At 34.0% G+C, this 21,261-nt stretch overlaps 1 protein-coding gene and 1 long non-coding RNA gene across 3 annotated transcripts in view; one reads left to right on the top strand and one right to left on the bottom strand.

Moving 5' to 3' along the window:
• Positions 1-10,088: 10,088 nt before the first annotated feature.
• Positions 10,089-21,261, top strand: part of LOC127861582 (uncharacterized) — a 32,064-nt gene continuing 20,891 nt past the window's right edge. The window contains exon 1 of the long non-coding RNA XR_008040276.1: positions 10,089-10,294. This is a non-coding gene — a long non-coding RNA (uncharacterized LOC127861582). The remainder of the gene's footprint in view (positions 10,295-21,261) is intronic.
• Positions 12,428-19,325, bottom strand: LOC127861578 (uncharacterized). Of its 2 annotated transcripts, none has more exons than XM_052400183.1 (6): positions 18,703-19,325; positions 17,671-18,340; positions 15,432-15,479; positions 14,881-14,927; positions 14,152-14,196; positions 12,428-13,446 (listed from the first exon to the last, which is right to left on the bottom strand). In XM_052400183.1, exons 1-6 carry the CDS (start codon positions 18,727-18,729, stop codon positions 12,787-12,789), a joined length of 1,497 nt encoding a protein of 498 aa, XP_052256143.1. In that variant the 5' UTR covers positions 18,730-19,325; the 3' UTR covers positions 12,428-12,786. The 2 variants fall into 2 exon arrangements, with proteins under 2 accessions (XP_052256143.1, XP_052256142.1); XM_052400182.1 differs by having other exon boundaries at positions 18,575-19,324.

Here is a 21,261-nt window from a genome sequence, read left to right as displayed (position 1 = left end):
ATAAAAATATATCAGAGAGAGAGAGAGAGAGAGAGAGAGAGAGACCTTTTCTAAACTGATTATAATACATTTTATATACATATGTACATATATGAATATAACTCAGCTAAAGTAGCGAAAGTCAATGTCATAGTAATATTATTGGAATAATTAAAATTTAATTAAATGATGCTCTTTTTATGATTAGTTATGCCACTATGAGGTTATATATGTCATGAACAATCTACATAAAGTGAGAGATAGATATACGCTTAAATGAATCTTTACGAATAACAGCTGCAATCAAATTTCTGGTTAAAAACACCAAAATATTTTATTCCTTTGTTTTAAAATATGTTCTTTTAAAGAATAAATATAATGTTTTTTTTTTTGTTGTAATACTTTTTCAAACTAAACACAAAAACTGAATTATATCGATTGTTTTTCCAACATATTTGGCGGTATTAAACGATAGGTTTTCTAACCGTGTTTTGTTGGATTAGGAAAATAAGAAACTTGACCATGAACACGTTCATTTCATTATGCATTCAAATGAAGAATAAATTCAGGGCTTGAACTATTTAGGCTATTTTATAATAAACGATCAAACATACGTACGATTAAATAGATGATATTTGTTGGATTCGGTGGATTATCGATTTTAATTCACGAGTGATCATACAAAATAATATTTTCACGAGTGGCGCAGCCACGAGTATAAATATATATTTTCTATGATCACGATTGTATTCATGAGTGATCATAGAAAATAATATTTTCACGAGTGGCGCAGCGATTGCACTGAATTAAAAAAAAATCTTTTTATTCTATGCTTTACTGTGCAGTTTATATACATTGGTAAAGAATTTAACTAAAGAATTTCGCTGGGATAATGACCTAAAAAAATGACGTCATTTCACAGTAAATCGTGAAAATTATCGATCATTTTCACTGTTTATTTTCAATGTGTGTGACACAGTGAAATTATCAGTTTTAATTCACTGGTATTTCTCTATAAAGCACCGGAAAGCATAAATTGAAAAAAAGTACCTAAGATCTACAAATAGTTGACACATAACATTTCAGTCAACAAACTATAGCACACACAACAAAATCAGTCATATATTTCGCCGTAATTAATATACCACTATTTTAATTAACGTGCACTGTATTTTTATTTTAATTATTTAAGAACAATTTTAATTATAGCATTTATTTTTAACTGCGCAATTGTATCTTTTCAAAATTTGGGTCTCCATCCTTGTTGAACTATTTGCGTCAGTTTTATTTCTTGAAGACCCCCAAGACCAACCGCTTGACAAAATTTCCCCAAACAACACTCCCGAAAGAAATGACCGTCCAATTTCTCTTGCAAGCACATTTCAGCCACTTTTGGGTTGTCTGGAAAACATTGCTTCATACACTCGTGTACCTCGAAGGCAGTGAAACTGTAGAAGTTTTCTTTGAGTTGCCAATTTCCAGCTGTGTGTATGAACCCATACTGGGGTTTTGAGTCTTCGACCACTTCGAATCGAGTATGCGTAGTCTTTGCCTGTTCTGTTGGTGTAAGAGGAAGTGGTCGTGGAAGTGGAAGAAAATGCCTGCGTTGTGGAGAATTTGGAACGTTTCCCGTAGATGGCGTTGTAGAGGACTTTGGGGAAATCGACTTACCAGAACTATCTACATCTGTGTCAGTGTTCTGGTCCGTATTTGATCTGTTTCTTAAAACAAGGGTCATCCGTTTTTTCATTTCTTTATGGATTTTATCGAAGCCTAGTCTTGCCTTTTCGGTGCATTTTTCGACCCATCCTGATTCCTTGTTATGAAAAAGGAATAAAACGTATTAAATAAAAATGTAAATAGTTAAATATTCAGCTAGGTATTCTCAGAGAATATATCTTTTTTAAATAACTGTTATATGACACCAAAAAGGTTACATAATCCGCCCAGTTGTGTCGTATATTTTATCATAATACCTGTGATTGTTTCTCTTTTTTGTGCATGTTTTGCTATTGATTTAATCTAATGTAGCTGTGTGGATGTGAACCCAACCATGTTTGTAATTTTAACAAAATAAGATTTTTTTAAAACTTTAAACCTACCTTTTGCGATGTTGAAGGTTGACCATCAGGTTTTGGAATTTGACTCACATTTAGGACTGGACTTTGTTCCTGGTAAACAAGAGTTGAATACCTAGGTCCATGTCCCTTATTTCAATTCGAGGGACTGAAGGCCCTTTCTAGCTCACCTGAGACATGTTCAAATTTTATATGGTAAGAAAAGTATTGGAAAAATGGCCTTCTTAACTATTAACGTATAAAAAATAATTAACCTATAAGATAAGGCTAATTTTTACCCGCCATACCACAACGCACACAAAATAGACCAATGGGGCATGGAAAGGTTTGATCCCAGGGGCATGATTTGAACAAACTTAGGAAAAGAAAACTATGCAATATTACACACCAAATACCGGTTTCGCAGCAGATATTCAAAGTGTCGTAATATGTTAGAAATTCATGCTCAGGTAAGCTAATTAGGGAAGCATTTAACACATAAGATGGAATTTTGAACCACAGGGACACAATATAAAAAACGTACATAACACATATTAATTTATATCGATCACAAAATCGGTTGACCTTGTATTTATAGCGGATTTTTTTACAGTATATTATGTATTATGAACGTTTTATATCAAACTGCTAATATAAGGCATAGGTAAATTCCGAGTTCATAATTATCCAAACTATTCACGTACTCCACGTCAGTAATATCCTCAAGTATTTAATTGTAAATAGGATACATAAAGGTTATATCTGTTTTAAAATTGAATCTTACATAACAAAAACTGTTATCTAATTTTTGATATAAGCCTTTTTATTTCAAAATGCTAAAAAACATAATTATATTAAGTGGAGATGATTTTGATTGCGATACATGAAAGTTTTAATTCAAAAATAAAAATCAAAACAGCAATAAAGAGCACGTTTCTTCAGCGTAAATATGGTTTCCCGTTATTCAAAACCAAGCCTGAACTACGACGTACATTATGACAAAACCTTGTATCTGTTTCTGATTCGATTTCTGAACTTTTACTTACTGACTTCCATCAATCATGTCGAAGTGTTGCATGAATCAGTGCCATAAATTGTATTTAAACAAATGCAGATCATGTTTGGAAGAAAGATTTAGCAATCAGCTAGAAAGGTGTTATTGTATATCGGAATGTATCATCCAAACCTTTCAAAAATTTAAACCATGTAGGCAACATAAGTAAATTTGTTTAAATAAGTGTTTAAAAATTATATTTACATTAAGAAAAAATTATATACTCAAGTTTAGTCACCTGAATCATCAAAATGTAGTTTATGATTTATCATGGCGACAGTGTATAGTGTTCATGAACACTTTTCAACAACTTTGAAAAATGGTCATTCCAGGATTATGTACGTGAAGTTTGGTTAATATAAGTAAATAACACCGTTATCTAAATTCTCCCTAAAAGACAAAACAATTTTTCGACTGTTTCATAATTTATATTGAGTCTTCAATACTACAATCGTTCTTTTTTCCTTTTGGTTGTTTATCGTTTCTTTGTTTGTGTGCATGTGTGATGGAGGGGGGAGGGGGGAGGTTACATATATACTCAATAGACAAAATTAACGTTATCATGCGAAGTTTGTTGAAATGCCATCAAGCATATATCGTTACCATGCTGTGCATCCGCACCGTTTGGCCAGCGGCTACGCTTGCGTCACTTTATATCGGACAGCATATCTCCCGACCAGTCAACGCGTATGCTTATAAGATCCATTTGCGCAGGACGTTTATCATATGTTACATTAAATTCTACTTTATTCCAATTTTAACAGACGTTTATGTAATCTATTTACCGCTTTGGGCGTAACGGGGCTTCTTCTGTAGTCCGATGTATATGGTGCTGTAACATAAACCAATTATAAAAAAGTATTGTGACAACTCTAAATCGAAAGATGAAACAGACGCAAAATACAAATATAGAAACGTTATAATTGCACGTGGCGCTTTATCTATTGAAATAATCCGATTGCAAAACGCTATCACATAACAAAACAGAACACAACAAAAACATTCATTGAACAACAACTGAGGTCACCGCCTTGGAACGGTCTATGACAAGCTTTGGGCATTTAATCGGTTTTCAAGTAGCTGCAATCCACAAAATTTGCCCAAAGTTATTCACAAAACATTGAAGAGCCCGGGTAAAGAGCTTTTAGAAATTACATCAAAGAAAAACAATTGAAATAACGTAGCAATACAATACACCAATTTTAATGTAATACTCATTGAGGTAGCAAAAACAAATTGAGACGATATTCGTAGGATTTAAAGCATCTCAAAATTGTTAAAGGAAAAAAATCCTTATCGAAAAGGAAATGTAGAGTGTGACCCGCACGGTATTAACAAATGCACATTTATTTCGCACAGCTGCCACTCCTGACGAGGAAATATCGCCCGAACGGTTTCATTATTGACCATTGGATTTGTGGTATGGAACAAATAAAAGTAATGAAGCGAATTATTGAAACGTGTATGTGATAATTCTTAATGGTTGGTCGTCTAAGATTTTGCCCAAGATTGATGACGATGGACGTTCAATTATTAAAGTAGAAATAGATGATATGGTTCAACAGGTTTATATTCTACCATTCGTGTGTCATCCAGAAGTGACTGTTTGAAGTACACAAGTCAGGGACAGTGTTTGACAAACACTAACAGACTTAACAGACAAACAAATATATCTGTATTTATTGTATTTGGAATTAATAAATGTATTTTTCGCTCGCCTCTAGTAATATCAAACATGAAGGGTTACTACTGATCAATGCGTTGTGGCCGTATCGTTGTTTTAAGACAGGTTTAAAGAATAAAGGGAATTGCCAATATAGAAACCAACTTGGAATTTGTAAGATCCATACTGGGGTGCCTGATGTTGGTCAGAGGATGATCGGACGAGCTTAATGGTTGATTGTGCATTGTTGTGCTTGATGTGTATGTGCGATTGATAATAATGTTCTTGTTGAAAACAAATTGGGTATAGTAAATAATCTCCAGTGATCGTGGTCAGTTAAGTATTTAAATGTATTATCTTTACAGAATTCGATAATAAATGTTGTCAAATGTATGAACCAAAACTCTTCATTTAAATCCCAAACAAAACGTTTTACGAAAATACTTATTTGTTGCACTAACATAATTGCATTACTTTGTCGGCCAGATATTTTATTTATTGAAAAAATAGGTAATTGCAAATTACAACATTATCTATATAGAAAGTTATACAATACCTAGTTCCAGAAGAGCTATGATAGAAACTGTTACGCAGTCATGTTGGCTATGTTTTGGCCTTGCAACAACACTTATTGTTAACAGTTACAATCCCATTAAACGTTTATTGTGAAGAAACCAATGCGTAATGCATAACATTCATAACGTTGATAAAAATCAATTGGCATCATTATTCACAAACAATGTATTCTAAACACGTACATGAAACAGATAGGTAGTCACTTGGTCGTTTCAGCCACGTCAGAGTCCATTGTTTGTCACGCTTTGTGGGAATCACGAATAAATTCTGCCTTATGCACTCATTTTCTTGATAATCGGTAAAGTTAGCATCAAGATATTCGTTTCTATCTTTTTCACGAGCGATTTCATTGATGCTGACTTCAAGGGTGTCGCAAAACGATTTTGGAATCATCGCTAGATAGTTGCTAGCATTATCATTTAGCCCTATCTTCTTCCATGCTATTATCTGCGATGTGCGGATAAAGAGCAGCAATTCTAATGGTCCATGAAACAAAGCGTACGCTTCGCGTTTTTTCTCATCGTCTTTTAAAACAATATCGCTCGGAGGCATTGTCTCAAACATGATGTGTTGCGGTAATGAAATGCTTTTTTTCTTCAGATCCAGGAGGCTGTAACACCCAGGGTCATCAACTTCCACCATATTAGCAACCTGGTCGTCTCGAAAATAGAACACACAATCTCCAACTTTACCTTTCAAATACCTGTACGCGGTATATTCACTTTGGATTACGCCCTGTAGTTCGAGTATTGTATTGTCCAATACAAGTTTGCCTGAACCCGGACTTAGTCCTTTAATACAGGACTGCATGTCACCGCCAATTTTTACAAATCTTGGGCGATTCTCCAGAACCTTCGCGAGAAAAGAAACAATATTAAGTCATAAAAAATGTATGAGTCTGTATTTTAGAACTTCACCTTCATTGGTTAATACCTTAAATAAAAAAGGAAAATAATAAATTAACAGAACTCAGTTACACCTGTAAACTGCATGATTTTATGTATTGTATAACGTACATTATGAGAAAACCTTCTCATATTACGAAACCAGTTAAAGATCATAAATATAACCGCAAGTATCCAGTCCGTTGCTATTAATAGCCCATATAATTGGTAACAATAACATATTCAAGGGACATGCTAACAGATGTTGGCATATTTTTAAATGTGTCTTTAGATGCTGTAAATTGATAAATGTAAATATCGGAAGTCAAAAACTCAAATATAAGACAACACCAACACAATATAAGAAAGAAAAAGTTAGCCAAACCATTGGCTCTAAGAAAACAAGATCCGTCTAAAAATATACGCTTTATCTGACACATACTTTGAAGTTACGTGTTTAAATGGCAAATTTATACCTTTATAAATGATACAAACAGTTAGTTTAAACCTATTTATTTTAGCTCGATTGCGTCGAAAGCCTTAGGCTTATATAAACGCTCTCGAGTCCGTTTCCTGGGCCTAGAACCAGTACTTGGTGTCTTTGGGGGAGATCTAAAGAACGCTCCCACGGTGGGGATCGAACCCGTGACCTCCCGGTCGCAAGGCGGACACCATATACATTACACCACGGCGACCTTATACAAACAGTTTCAAAGCCAAACTAAGTTTTCATATGTAAGACAAAGGTGTTGCAAAAACTGAAATTATTGTTATCCGTCAAGGTAAATCAAACCCTTGTGCAACTAAACAACGGATCAAATTACGACAGTAAGCTCTGTATGCAGAGTGTTTTTGCAAATGGGTACAATGTCGATTATTCATGTCGAGTGCGTATTTAGGTAGAGCACCCCTAATGATTTCCCGCGATTTATTTTACGATCATTGCCGATCTTCAATGATCGGTTATTTTCGAAAGATGCATTTTATTTTTTTCAAACTTCAAATTTTGATATATGTTTACGTAATTCCTTTAGAATACATTATTTTCACAATTAATATTGACTTTGATCCAAATATCATCTGAAAAATACGAGCTCGCGATTTCTTCAAAGATCGACGAGCCTTTTTACCTGTTTACTTATGGATATCTAATTTAAGCGTACACGAATGTGAAGTTGTCGTGACCGAGTGGTAAACGCGATTGATTTCAACTCATGGGATCTTCCCGCGCAGGTGCGAATCCTGCCAACATCGCATACTTTTTGCAACGCGTTTTATTTCTTTTCTAAAGTAACATGATTTAATATAGCATATAAGCTATGTTTATTGTTAAATATGTTGACATTTTTATGCACATCCTTCAATTTTTAAAATTAAAACAACGTTATGGCTAAATTGGGTGATTTACTGCTGAAAATACGAATGATGCATTTTGCATTTTTATTTTTATTTAAAAAAGTAAACGGTAAATCTGTCTATTTCTTGGTATTTTTGCTGTAAATAGTGTTTATATAAAAACTAAGTTTAAAATATAACTTGAATGATACTATTTTGAATTGTATGACACTTTGTTTTTAACCGACCCAATTTTTACTTGGCTGAAATCACTTACATTTCATGGCGCTCTTCCATAGATAAAAATTTGTAAAAAATAAATGTCTGTAAAAGAATACTTATTTCATCTTGTTTAAACTTTAAACACCTTTACTGCATCTGTACACACCAACTACATATCTTTATGTGTCACAATATCAGTGCGCCTATGAATTCAATGTGCATAAGCACGCAGCAAAGTGTTATTTGATTCTATGGCAACAACTTAAAAACCTTGAAATTTGATAGCTTTTACCATCTCGTCTGTTACAAAGCTCTCAAAATCGGGTGCAACGTGAATGGTTTACATTTGAACTTTATATGGCTGTCATATGCGTTACAAGTGTTTTGAAAAAAGATTCATACCCTTTTAAATTGTCTGAGGTTATTTGATTGTCAAATATTTTATTGTGTGCGGGGTGGAACGTTACTTGATTTTTAAAGAGTCCAACAAAACAAGCTTTAAAAACGTTTCAGCCACGTCATATAGTATTGTTTTCGTTATTTTTTGGAATAACGAAAAACTATTTCCTGATCCATGAATTTTCTTTATAATCGTTAAAGTAAGCATCCAAATATATCGGGCTTATCTTTTTCGATGTTGGATATATATATTCTTACATTAAGTTTGCATCAATTACTTTTGGAATCATAGCTAGATGTCTGCTATCATCAACATCTTCATTTACCATGGTTCATTCCATCATATGATGGGAGGTGCATATAAAATAGTAGACATTCAAACGGACCCTAAAAAGAGATTAGGCTCCGTATTGTTTTACTTAAGTTCGGAAGGCTGTTCGAATAATCTTCCTTGAAATAAGACAGCTGGTCTTCTAAAAACAAATAGTGATCAGTAAAAACGATGTCGATGTCACTGCCATTGTGTACATACCTTGTGCGTTTCTCTAGAGCCTATATAAAAGATAACAAACAATACATTCAGTTATGAACACTTTTATAGAATACATTTGTATGCCAAGTGTTGTAATTTTTAGTTTATGAACTCAATTTAGACTGCTTTGTTTGATGCCATGGGGACATGGTGGACATGTGTTATCAGAACAGGATACCATGTGGTCATCATTTCATAATAAAGACTAGTCTGGTTTGTTGCTCGGCAAAGTCTGCTTGTCAAATATTTCAACAGTTGCAATAATAAATATCAAATAAATGTAGGGTCCTATCAGTGTCTTTCCACACATCCAAATATGGGAGGGTGGACAGATTTGTATTAAAAGCCAGGTGCAGTGAGAAGCTGGGAGAGAGTGGAATTGAACGTAGAGATGTAATGATACAATATAAGTAGTATAGGAGAGAGTTGGTGGCAGTTTGAGAGAGAATGGATTTTACCTAGATTGTGAAGACAGTTTACAAATAAACATTATTGGTGTATAGTTATTCTCGTAGTGTGTAAATAAAATGTAGAGTATATATTTTGTATTGAGAAGTTATAAACTTTTCCCCCGAAAATCGTAACACTATCCACTATCATCAATATCATTTAACATGTTAACAAGAGATGTGTTTGTCAGAAACACAATGCCCCCTAATGCGCCGCTTTTTTTTACCTTTGACCTTGAAGGATGACCTTGACCTTTCACCACTCAAAATGTGCAGCTCCATGAGATACACATGCATGCCAAATATGAAGTTGCTATGTTTAATATTTCAAAAGTTATTGCAAAACTTTACTGTAAGGTTAAAGTTTTGGTTTTGTTGTTGTTGACCTTTGACCTTGAAGGATGACCTTGACCTTTCACCACTCAAAATGTGCAGCTTTATGAGATACATATGCATGCCAAATATGAAGTTGCTATGTTTAATATTTCAAAAGTTATTGCAAAACTTTACTGTAAGGTTAAAGTTTTGGTTTTGTTGTTGTTGACCTTTGACCTTGAAGGATGACCTTGACCGTTCACCACTCAAAATGTGCAGCTCCATGAGATACATATGCATGCCAAATATGAAGTTGCTATAATCAATATTTCAAAAGTTATCGCAAAACTTTACTGTGAGGTTAAAGTTTTGGGACAGAATGACAGAATGACAGACGGAAGACAGACCAAAAACAAAATGCCCCCGATCTATCGATCCGGGGGCATAAAAAATAATATAAAACACAAGTTCATATATTATTTGTTTAAATAAACGTAAACAGCTTATTTATAGCATATGAATAACACACATATACAATAGCGTCTACGGGAACATTTCAATTTGATGAGGAAGAATCAAATAACATATAAACACATATGCTATTGACATTGGTCGCAACTTGTTAAAGCCTTGAAGTGATTGGAAACAAGATTAATTAAATGCGCTTTGTAAACATATGTCATGACAATTCTAACAACGTTATTAATTCCCAAGTGATGGTTAAATCTTACTATGGACATATAGACATATGTTGGTAGAGTCAGTGCATACATGTACGGTAATACGTGACTTAGATCTTCGTGTGACTACACATATGGATGATGTGCTAGTAAGTATCAATTCTGTCATGCCATTATGTGATAAGGAAGTGTTGCATTAACATAAAATGTATCCTTTGTCGCATGAAATACATATGTACAATGTTGTTGTTTTTGTTATATGTACATAAAGAAATACCAATGGCATTTTAAAAATAATTTACGTCAATTGTGTCACGCGTAAATACTATGCCATATACGCAATGGACATGGTCACTTCAAAGGCCAAATGTCGACCAAAGCAATAGTGCAGCTTCTTAAATAATTACCAGCATGGTTTCCTATGGGCTCGACCAAATGTTGACAGGCATATTGATAGCTTAACATCTAGTGCTATTATATGATTTTCATAATCATGATTTCTAGAAACCAGCCTTTGGACCACCACGACACAGCGGTCGAGTGTATGTTAATGTATGTGTGCCTGCGTCATTTGCAGACTGTGAATTTGTCATTCGTCGTCCATTTTCAAATTAACTTTCAGCAAACGTTCATTGAGACAACGCGCCAATGTAACAGCCGCCCCCTTATCCAAAATGTTACGATCACAATAAGTAGTCATATGTCATATTTGGCCATAAAATGCTTGTCTAGACTTCAACTGTGTCTTTCATTCATTGTGAAATTATAAAATAACGTAGTATAAAAAAACACCGTAATAAGACAACGTGTCTCGTTTAAAACCCGCCTCTTTACCTCAATGTTAAGGTCAGGGTTAGATTTCAAATGTCAAACGTCTATGTAAACTTAAAGGTCAATGTTAAATGGCAATAAATGAGCTCTTCTGGACTATAACTACATCATGGATCGTGATAATGTAAAGAAATTTAACACACAAGTTCGCAATGTTAAATCAATCAAAAGGTCGAAGGTGACTATGATTCTTTTACTTTCATACTTTAATGTTTAATTGATAGTATTTAACTATGATATAGCTTCCTTATATTGATTGAAAAATGTTTTACTAAACGTTTATCGGTCGTCCGCCCATTGCGAAAGCATTGTTTGAGCGCATAAACTCGTACTGCTTTCCTCGGAAAGAAAAAAATGAATGTGAAACAGGAAAATTTTAATAACCAAACATCCGTTTTACTCAGTAAAGGACCGTGCATCTTCATCGTACCGAGAATATCAAACTGTTTTTGAGGCCGAATTGTTATCCTTTTAATATTTTTTAATTATGATTGAATTCCTCTTTCATATTCCTAAAGGTGAAACATATATCATAGATATCATTGGGAAAAATAGTCTGACCAATTTTCATAAAGATTTTTCAATCAATGTGGCTTCTGGAGTGTGAAATTAACGTTTAACGACGCACGACGCTCGACGGACGATAGGCGATCATAAAAGCACACCATGAATTGTTCACAGGCGAGCTAAAATTGTGTATATTGATAGAGCATATTAAGTATTAAGAGGATATGTTCAGTACAAAAGCCACAACTCATTATCAGTAGATTTAGAGCTATGCCCTTTTTGTATTGACCGTTTATTATGTGGAGAACACATATGTTGCTATAGATGGTATTATAATGAACCATCATATAATGATGGTTTGCTTAAAAAGAAGACGCAAAGTTTATACACCATAACTATCTCGTCGGTACTTGCAAGGTATGTCCCGTTGTAAATGTTGCATGGTCAAATAAACAATATTTAGGCTAGTATAAATAAAAAAATCATATTTGATAAAGGACATTTAAAGCCAGTGCGAGGAACAAGAACCATGTCTGTTTTTAAAGTAGTTTTAAATAATTCACTTTTGCTTCAATTAAATTTGAAGAAATACACAACGTTATTTTCTGGCGCAAATATTTAATTACTCGATGGATTCAAATAATAATCAATCAATTGAAATTAACGGCTATTAGAGGAATAGCATGGTAAAAATACTATATATCTTTTCTTAATTTATATAAAGAGCTATTATCCCTTTTAATTGTTTTGCACAATTCAAGAACTAAAACTAGAACTATCTCTTCCGTGTTTTTAATTATAACACTTGTTTTGTTTTTTTCTTGTGTAGAGCCCATTTACATAGTATTATTTAATTGTGCAGTTTATTTCTGTATTAAAAGAATAAAAATCAATTTCTTATTATAAGATTTTAAGAAAAAGTTAGTAGTACAAGAACCACAGCGTTGTATTTGATATTTGTAATTATTTATTACCCTTAATATAAAATGCATTAATTAATAGAGAACATATAACTTATGTCTTATTTCAATAAATAAATAAAAATGTGCGAGCTTGACGGACCTTTGCAGCAACATGATTATGCATTGATTTGGATGCCAAGTTTTCATTACGTTTATGTGACACATCTACAATTTGAAGCTCGTTAGCGAGTAACATATATATGCATGAACGGCACACTATGAAGTGTCCGTTTCGGAGACCAAATAGACAACGTGAAACTTTATAGCCTACGGAATGGAAGCATTACGCAAAACGAAAGCCGACATGTTGGTACAGACTTCACAAACAGTTGCCTCCTTATTCAAAATTTGGGTCGCCATCCTTGTTTGACGATTTGTGTGAATTTTATTGAATGAATTCCAGTTAGACCGACATCTTTACCAAATTTCTCTAAATCACATGTCTTGAAAAACTCTCCGTCCAGTTTCTCCGTCAAGCAGGTATCCGCAACTTGTGGATTGTCGGGAAAACAGAATTTCATGCATTCGTGTACATCGAATGCAGTAAAACTGTAGAAGTCCTTGTTGAGTTGCCAACCACCTGCTGATTCCATTACTCCATATTGGGTCTTCCTGGATTCGTAGATTTTGAAAAGTGGACTTTTTTTATTTTCTGTCTTGTACAAAGGCGCCAAAGGTTCAGATGGTGGTGGTGGAAGTGGTCGGTCCTTCATGAATTGTGAATGTTTTAGTCGTTGTGATGGTTTTGGTGGTATGATAGGCGGACTTGATGGAGGCTTTAAATTTGCTTGTGCGGAATATTCTTTTTCTGTCTCCGTTTCATTGCTTCCTTGACTCTTTGATTTAAATAAACGGTGTAATTGTTTACCGCCACTGTCCAGTATTTCGTTTGCCGTTTCTTTGATCTTTTTTCCCCAAACGTTTAGCATTTCTTTATGAAGTTTATCGAAACCAAGTTTAGCCTTTTCTTCCAATTTGTGTTTCCAATTAGTGTCTTTTTTCTACAACATGTAGTATAAACAAAATGTACATTAACATAATACTTTATTTTGATTTAAGGGTGCTGGTTAACCAACTACATAGTATTGTATTCGTTGTTTTATCCGTTAACAAACCTTTGATTCACACTACAGATGTCAATTCACTCCAATAACAATCTTCGACAATGATATTTGCACATTGTGTACTATTTTTTATTAACATTTAACACAACGTTTTATGAAATTAAGTTTTTGCAAGCAAGAAACTTGTTTATTATAGTGACCTCTGTATAGATTGTAAGAATTAAAAATATAGCAAAAAACGTAATGCATCGGAACCGTTGGTGACATGAACCACTTAAAAAGAAAACCATTTAAGTAAATACATTGTATAAACCTTTCACAATCATGTCACCATACGAATAACGTTTATTTTTCAGTTATAGATGTATCAGCAATAAGATATTACGGGCAATCTTTGGCATTTAAATTGCATTGTTGAATACTAGTATAAGTTTTGAGGCGACCTCGGAGCGATTTGAATACACAACGAATATCAAATTACGGAAGTACGTAAGTATTGACAGTTGTTTTTGTAATAAAGTGCAAATCACTAATGCATAGTTAATGCAAACGGAGTGTGCAAAGAAACAATCGATATTTGTTGTAGACGTAAAATATATAAATGTAAAGAGAGCATTTAAAACAATATTTAAAACAACGTACCTTCACTGATAATGGTAGTTTGGGATACACTTCTGGCGCTTGTCCCTATACAGTAAAGAGCACACAATAATAATCAGCCGTAATGGGTGTAATGTGATAAATTTGCATTTAATTAAAGCGACTTAATTTCAAGACAAAGTGTCGATAAAGTAGAGGAAATACGTCAGCAAATAATATGAATATTGCTATAAATTTAGGTATCGCTTTGCAACGCTGAATGCAGAGCATTGAACACTGTGCGTGTCCGCGATTTTAGACATGTAGAACTTAAATAAATAACTGAAAATCAGTATAAACATAACTACACTTAAATTATTTAATGGTTCGATTCAAAGAAGAGAAAACAATTAAAGCAAATAAATACAGATATTGTCTTGTTTTGTATAAACTAACATGATGTCAATATCGGTGTACCTATTACGACAAAGACGTAATATGGAGCGTACAGGATAAGATTTCTAATAATAGCTTTATCGCTAATGATCAATTGAAAAACAAAAAATGTCCATTGTCGTTAACATTCGGAGCCTTAAACAAGCTTTGCAAAACAGAACAAGTCAAAGATAAATTTAGAGACTTTTAGATTTAGAGATAATTAAAAAAATATCATTGATTATGTATTGTCTTAAAACATCACAGGTTATTCGCACAAAAACTCTGTATAAAACAGCAGCATTATATTTATTTAATTTATTTTTTTAGCAATTTGTGTAAAAGTTATGCCCTTACCACTCCTTTTGCAAAGGCGCCATCAGTGGAGGGCTTTGCAATAGGTGCTGTGAAATAAAACAAGCCAACCTTTATCGGTACAGTCACATTATATGGATCGGGTTTACTTACTTAAATGGTTTCCAGAGTTATCAACAACCGTGATTCACAAAGGTATGTTGTGTTTTATTATATGCATAGAATAATGGCGATGAAAGACATAAAGTCATAAAAAAGTCATCGCGTTTACATCTTACCGTAACGTAAGTTATTCATACACATAGCATATTAGTACATAAATGAACTGTAAAGCTGGTAGTTGGATTATTTCAACAAATAGTAATGTGTTCTCCCTAAAAATAAAATAAAAAGTATTTAAAAAAAAACAGACACAAAACAGGGCAACTTCACATGAGGCCATGTTCGCATGCAACATTAACGACGAATCGTCATAGCACAAATAAAAACATAGCCAAATGCTCCTTCTTATATTATCCGAAAATACTGCAATAATAAATTACTTGTGTATTTGTTTTGAAATCGCTCTACAGTTAATACACTAATTTACATACGTGATGCTGTACTGTAGCCCGTCAAGTCTTCTGTGGGCAGATCGTATTCTGTAAACAAAACATCTCAACTATAGTGATTAAACAATATGATTTACACTCACAATTTGCCAATTGAACATGAATTTAGATCAAAGGATACAAGTTCTCAAATATATTTGATGATGCTATGTAAAACAATTCCGTGTTAGAGGTTAGCTAATTAGAGCAGCTGTGTTTGCTGATCGAACAAATTTAAGATTTTTGTGCGAGTGGTCCCATGTTATGCTCATCTATAAGTCAATATACATGAATGCCTTCGAGTGCTGTTAAATGGCCATTGGGACATAATGTGTGTTAACACAAACCAGTGAACACTCTTGATACAAAAATATATTTTAATACGCCATGCCAATAATTATCAAGCTTTTAATACTATGTCAAGATTTAAGTTTAAGTATATGTATATACTGAATAAACTGAATATGACAGTGATGGGTATTTTAATTATTATAGATTATTAAAAAAAGAATTATGACTACTTTGGAGAACAACACATACACAGAACCGATATCCAAATTGCGGAGTCAGTTTTAACATGTATATATACACTTTTCTTCCAATATTTACGTTTCAATGAATGTAGCAGTCAAAAAACTATTTTTTATTGAAACTCTCTCCAGTGGAATATAATTTCTAGGGATATTTCCAGAAAGTAGTATGATCCATATACTTTTTTTATATGAAAAGTCTGCGATTTAAATGCGCACCAACATACGTGATTGTACATTTGATAACAGTTAAAAATACCTCTGCGACAAACAAGCACACAATCTCCGGCAAAGTGCCTACGATTTAAAACCATATATAAAAAAGGTGAAATGCAGAAAGTCGTGTGCCATATTTTCCTTGCACTAATAAGTTCCTTTAATAACTACATGCGTTAATTGGACGGAAATTTAGTTTTCACCCGTACCATTCTGAATATTTTAGTATATGGTGGTTTTAAACGATTTAGTGCGCAAATACAAGTCATTTCTGTTGATAAGGTCTGTCTGCAAGGAAGTCACTTACAATGCAATAACTTACAAAAATAATTTCATTAATGAGACGCGTCTTGCTCAATTGGATCTTATGCCGTAAGCGTAAAGCGTAGTTCCGAACAGACTAGTCATTAAGTACGCTGTCAACTAATGAGAACGCGGAACCTTGCGTGACTTAATTAATATTGGACAGTGTGGCTTCTGAAATGTGCAGACTGGTCTAGAGCTACGCTAGCCGCCTTTGGCATAAGACCCATTTTCGCATGATACATTTGTGTTATAAAAGAAAACCCGTCTTTACTATAAGCAAAACGCTTACGTGTTTGTTTCTTGAAGAGTCATAATGGGAGTGCTTTAATTTCTTTTGAATCTGCACACAAGCACGCAATATAGTGTACCAAAAAAAACCGTGAAATTTGATAGCTAGTTATAGCCAGTACAAACTTATACAAAGCGACTCGTTAACAGTTTTGGTAGTGAATATGTTCAAATTCAGTCAGGTATACTGCACTCAGTCGCAAAAGATCATTCCACAAGTGTGGCTATGATATTAATTAGCAAAAACATCATTTTTTATGAAAAATATTCCATACAAATATTTAATGAATACAATATTTATGTAGATTTAATTGTTTCAAGGCCATCTGTTTATTAATAGCGGAGCTACTTATATTTTAATAATGTATTACACAGATTATCAGGATGCAGGATCACGACGAGATCTTGTGGGTACCGGTAAATGGTGCTTTTTTTCGAATAACTTTTTTAAAACAATTTTTTCTTAAGAATTTCAACTAGTGCATTAAATAAATTAAGATTTTTGTGTTGCTTATGGCAATGTGTAATAAAGCAGAATTACGTTATTTAATAAGCCTGTATTCTTGTTCACAAATTCTATGTGTACTGCATTCATTTATACGGTAATGCTTCATGCAACCTGAAATTGTGTCAACGATTTCAGGCGTATTCAAGGATTTATTCTTATACCTTAAGCATCAACACAAACTACAAGAAAAACTGTATTTTATGCAATAAAGATTTTTGGAAATGAATTTCAATAAAATGAGTTATTTGCAAACATAAATTTCTTAACGGTGTGTCTACATTGTGTCCAGCCATTGTGTAAACCCCTGAAAAGCCAGTTGATTCTGCACCATGATTATGCACACATTGATTCACTGTTTAATTTGTACATTATTGAATATGTTCAAAACACAAACCTGGAATGGACATGTACAGACTCGGTCGTTTCAGCCACGTCATATAGAATTGTTTGTCTCGTTTTGTGGGAATAACAAATGAATGTTCCCTGATCCATGTGTTTTGTTCATAATCTGTAAAGTTTTCATCCAAATATTCGTTTTTGTCTTTTTCACTTGTGGGTTCATAGACGCTGACTTTTAGGGTGTCGTGAATTGATTTTGGAATAATGGCGAGATGTCTGGTGGAGGGATCATCGTTTTCCACCTTCGTCCATGCTATAATTTGGGCGGTGCATACAAATTGCAGCAACTCCAATGGACCGTGAAAAAGAGCATATGCGTCGTATTTTTTCTCGTCGTCTTTTAAGCTAATATCATTCCAAGGCATTGAATCAAACATGATTTGTAGCGGTAATGGAATACTCTTTTGTTTCAGTCCCAGAAGGCTGTACGACGTTGGGTCATCAACTTCCACCATATTAGCAACCTGGTCGTCTCGAAAATAAAATACACAATCACCAGCCGAACATTTCAAATATTTATATGGCGTATTTTCATTTTCAATAACGCCGTGTAGTTCGAGTATAGAATTTTCTGGTACAAGTTTTCCTGAACCTGGGCTCAATCCTTTTAAACAGGAGTCCATATCACCGCCGACTTTTACAAACCTAGGGCAATTCTCTAGTACCTATAAAATAAAACAGCCAATGTTGACGTTAGTCGTAAGCAACTATAAATGTGTACATGATCACAATTTCTAGAATAATATATGTAAAACTTATGAAGCTACTTAGTCAACCTTAATTTTAAAGTACATGTGGTAAAAATATTTAAATATACAATATAACTAACACAGATATAAAAAATATGCAACCTAAAACTGAATTTGTTAGTTAACAGTTACATAAGTTGAAATTAAGACCTGTGTTATTGAAATGAACCTCCTTGGTCGTTGTGAACTTTTCAAAATCTTTAGCGTTCCCCTATACTCCGCAGAAATCCAAACCTCTTGTCCTTTTAACTTTTTTTGCGTGGTAACCAAACGTTCACCTTTGTATTTACGACTTGCATCTTCATCGGTGAATGGTAGGACTCGAACACGGGCTAAATTAAAGTTCCCAAGTTTATCCAGTAGAACATCGTCATCATCGGGGAGATCTTCTTCGGTTGGCACCTCATAATCTGAAGGTAATGTCCTTACAAGAACTGGAAATGTGTGGTTACCGTTCTTGATAGCAGTCAATGTAATAGCTCCTGTCTTCAAAGGAAAATGTGTCGCCATTTTGATCTCAAATACCCGAATACCACAATTTTTCACCATGCCAAACAATTCATTTTATGCACTGTACTCCATTCGAAGTTTACAATTAACCATTCGCCGTTCAAAACATTCAGCCTTAGCACATTATGTCCCAATGCTCATATTAACGGGTTTCAAGTTACATTAGCGTGCGTTCATGATTCAATGATTACTCGTTATCTATGTAAATGTGTCATCAAACAAATACTAAGAGCATGTTCGTAAACTTAGATGTGTTTTTGTTTAAATCGATTTTCGATAAGTTTGCTTTTACATTATCGCGTGATGTAATTGCAATTTTACCAACCAATCCTGTATACGTTTTATAAACTTCCTGAATTATTTCAGCAGCTGACAGTGTTCGGAAATAACAAGTTTGTTTTCCTATTTGTTTTTATATTTAGATCACATTGATGATACACATTCAAAGTAAGCGGAAAGCATTCAACTCACGATTGTTTGGTAAACACTTCGTTTTTTTCATATGACAAACAGCTGGTGTATGATAACATACTTGTTCGGAAAATTCGAAGCCACTTTAAACTATAGAATTAAATCATCTGCTAAGTACTACGAAGTGCTAACTTAATTATGCTTTCATCATGGTAGTTTCTGCTAAGTACTACGAAGTGTTAACTTAATTATGATTTCATTATGGATTTTTTTATTAACATTAATTTACAATGAACACTTCATGATTGCACGAAATGCATATGTAAACAAATGTGAATTTGATACTATAACAAATCTTAAATCTTATCTCGTCGTGATATTATTCTTCTGAATAAAGATACAACGTGTAAGGAGCTTGCCTGAATACTGTTTTTACATAAGAAATTTAATATATTTGCTTAAGTAAACAAGACAGTGATTTGACATTATATTTAAATTCAACTGCTTCCATTGAACATAGTCTAACGTTTATTGGTTGATTTAGTAAAGTTCGATCCGTACGTAAAACGATTATCGGGTTGCAGTTTGCACGACCGTCTGCACGAAACTCAAAACAACAACTTACTACGGGTGTTGGCTTGTATATTTGAATTGCATACAAAAACGTTACCTATGTTCACTAGTGATTCAGCTCGTAAACGGCAGCCTAGTCTTTTAAGAATCGTGATGCACTTAAATATAGATTGAAGTGTGTGTGTGTTTTCTTAACAAAAACGGATTTGATACATTGCAATAGTTAGTATACAGAATACAGCGAAAATTTTGTGTTCAACACGGTGTCTTTTCTTATCGAAACGGATTTGATAAATTGCAACAGTCAGTATATAGAGTACAGAGCAACTCAATGCATTGCAAATCACCTCATTAAATGTCCATGTCGGGTCTTGATGCAATGGTTTGCCTGGTTTCATATGAGCATACTTGCAGGGCACCAACATGATCTTGCTTATTGTGCATGTCTTTATATAGACTTAACATATTTTATAAATTCCACATCGGACCCATTTATGCAGGCAGTATGAAAAGTTTCGGTTCGCATGGGCCATTACTTGCTTAGCGGTATAACTGAGTACTGAGTAAGTAATTCGACGTAAAGACTGACCAGTATCTTAAACGGATGTTTGTCACTTTTTGCAACAATTCATCTTCGATATTCTTTCGCAAGCGTAATTGCGAGACGTACTTAAAATGTTCTTCTTCTTCTTCCCTTAAAGGGACCGTCAACCGCGATTGACGAAAAAAATAAAAATTCTAAAATACCGTAATTTTTTTACAATTATTAGTTTCTATTGATTAAAATATCACGACTGGTATATTACATTGTGGAGTACAAGAGTCACTTGTGGGGTAACTTGTCGAACGCTTTGCTACTATCAAGTAGCACAGCATCAGTCTGGTCACCGTCGTCCAAGCACGAGGCAATGTCTTGTATCGTTAGTACAAGTTGGCTTTCGTAGAGATGTCTTTGCCTGAAATCATGCTGGATGTCGGTGAGGATACTATGGTGATCCAGGTGAATCATAACCTTATGATATGCTGCATGGTCTTGCAACAGACGGAGCTCAGGGATATCGGCTTGTAGTTTGCAGGAGTTGTGCGATCGCCATTCTTGAATATTGGAGTGACCATAGCGTGCTTCTAGACGTCGGGTACTCGATCTTGCGTGAGGGAGGCTTGAAACACTAGGGTCATTGCAGGGGCAATCTCATTGGAAAATTCCTTGAGGAATCTTGGTGGTAGGCCGTATGGTCCTTGTGCCTTGCGCATTGAGGGGGTATGTCAAGCAGAAGCTTTATTATACCATTTTCAGTGATTTCGAAGGGTTCTACCGTCGGATATTTATCTGAGTCCATTGA

This window comes from Dreissena polymorpha, chromosome 16 (genome assembly GCF_020536995.1).
Source record: "Dreissena polymorpha isolate Duluth1 chromosome 16, UMN_Dpol_1.0, whole genome shotgun sequence".
NCBI lineage: Eukaryota > Metazoa > Mollusca > Bivalvia > Myida > Dreissenidae > Dreissena > Dreissena polymorpha.
This window is presented reverse-complemented; position numbering and strand designations above follow the sequence as displayed.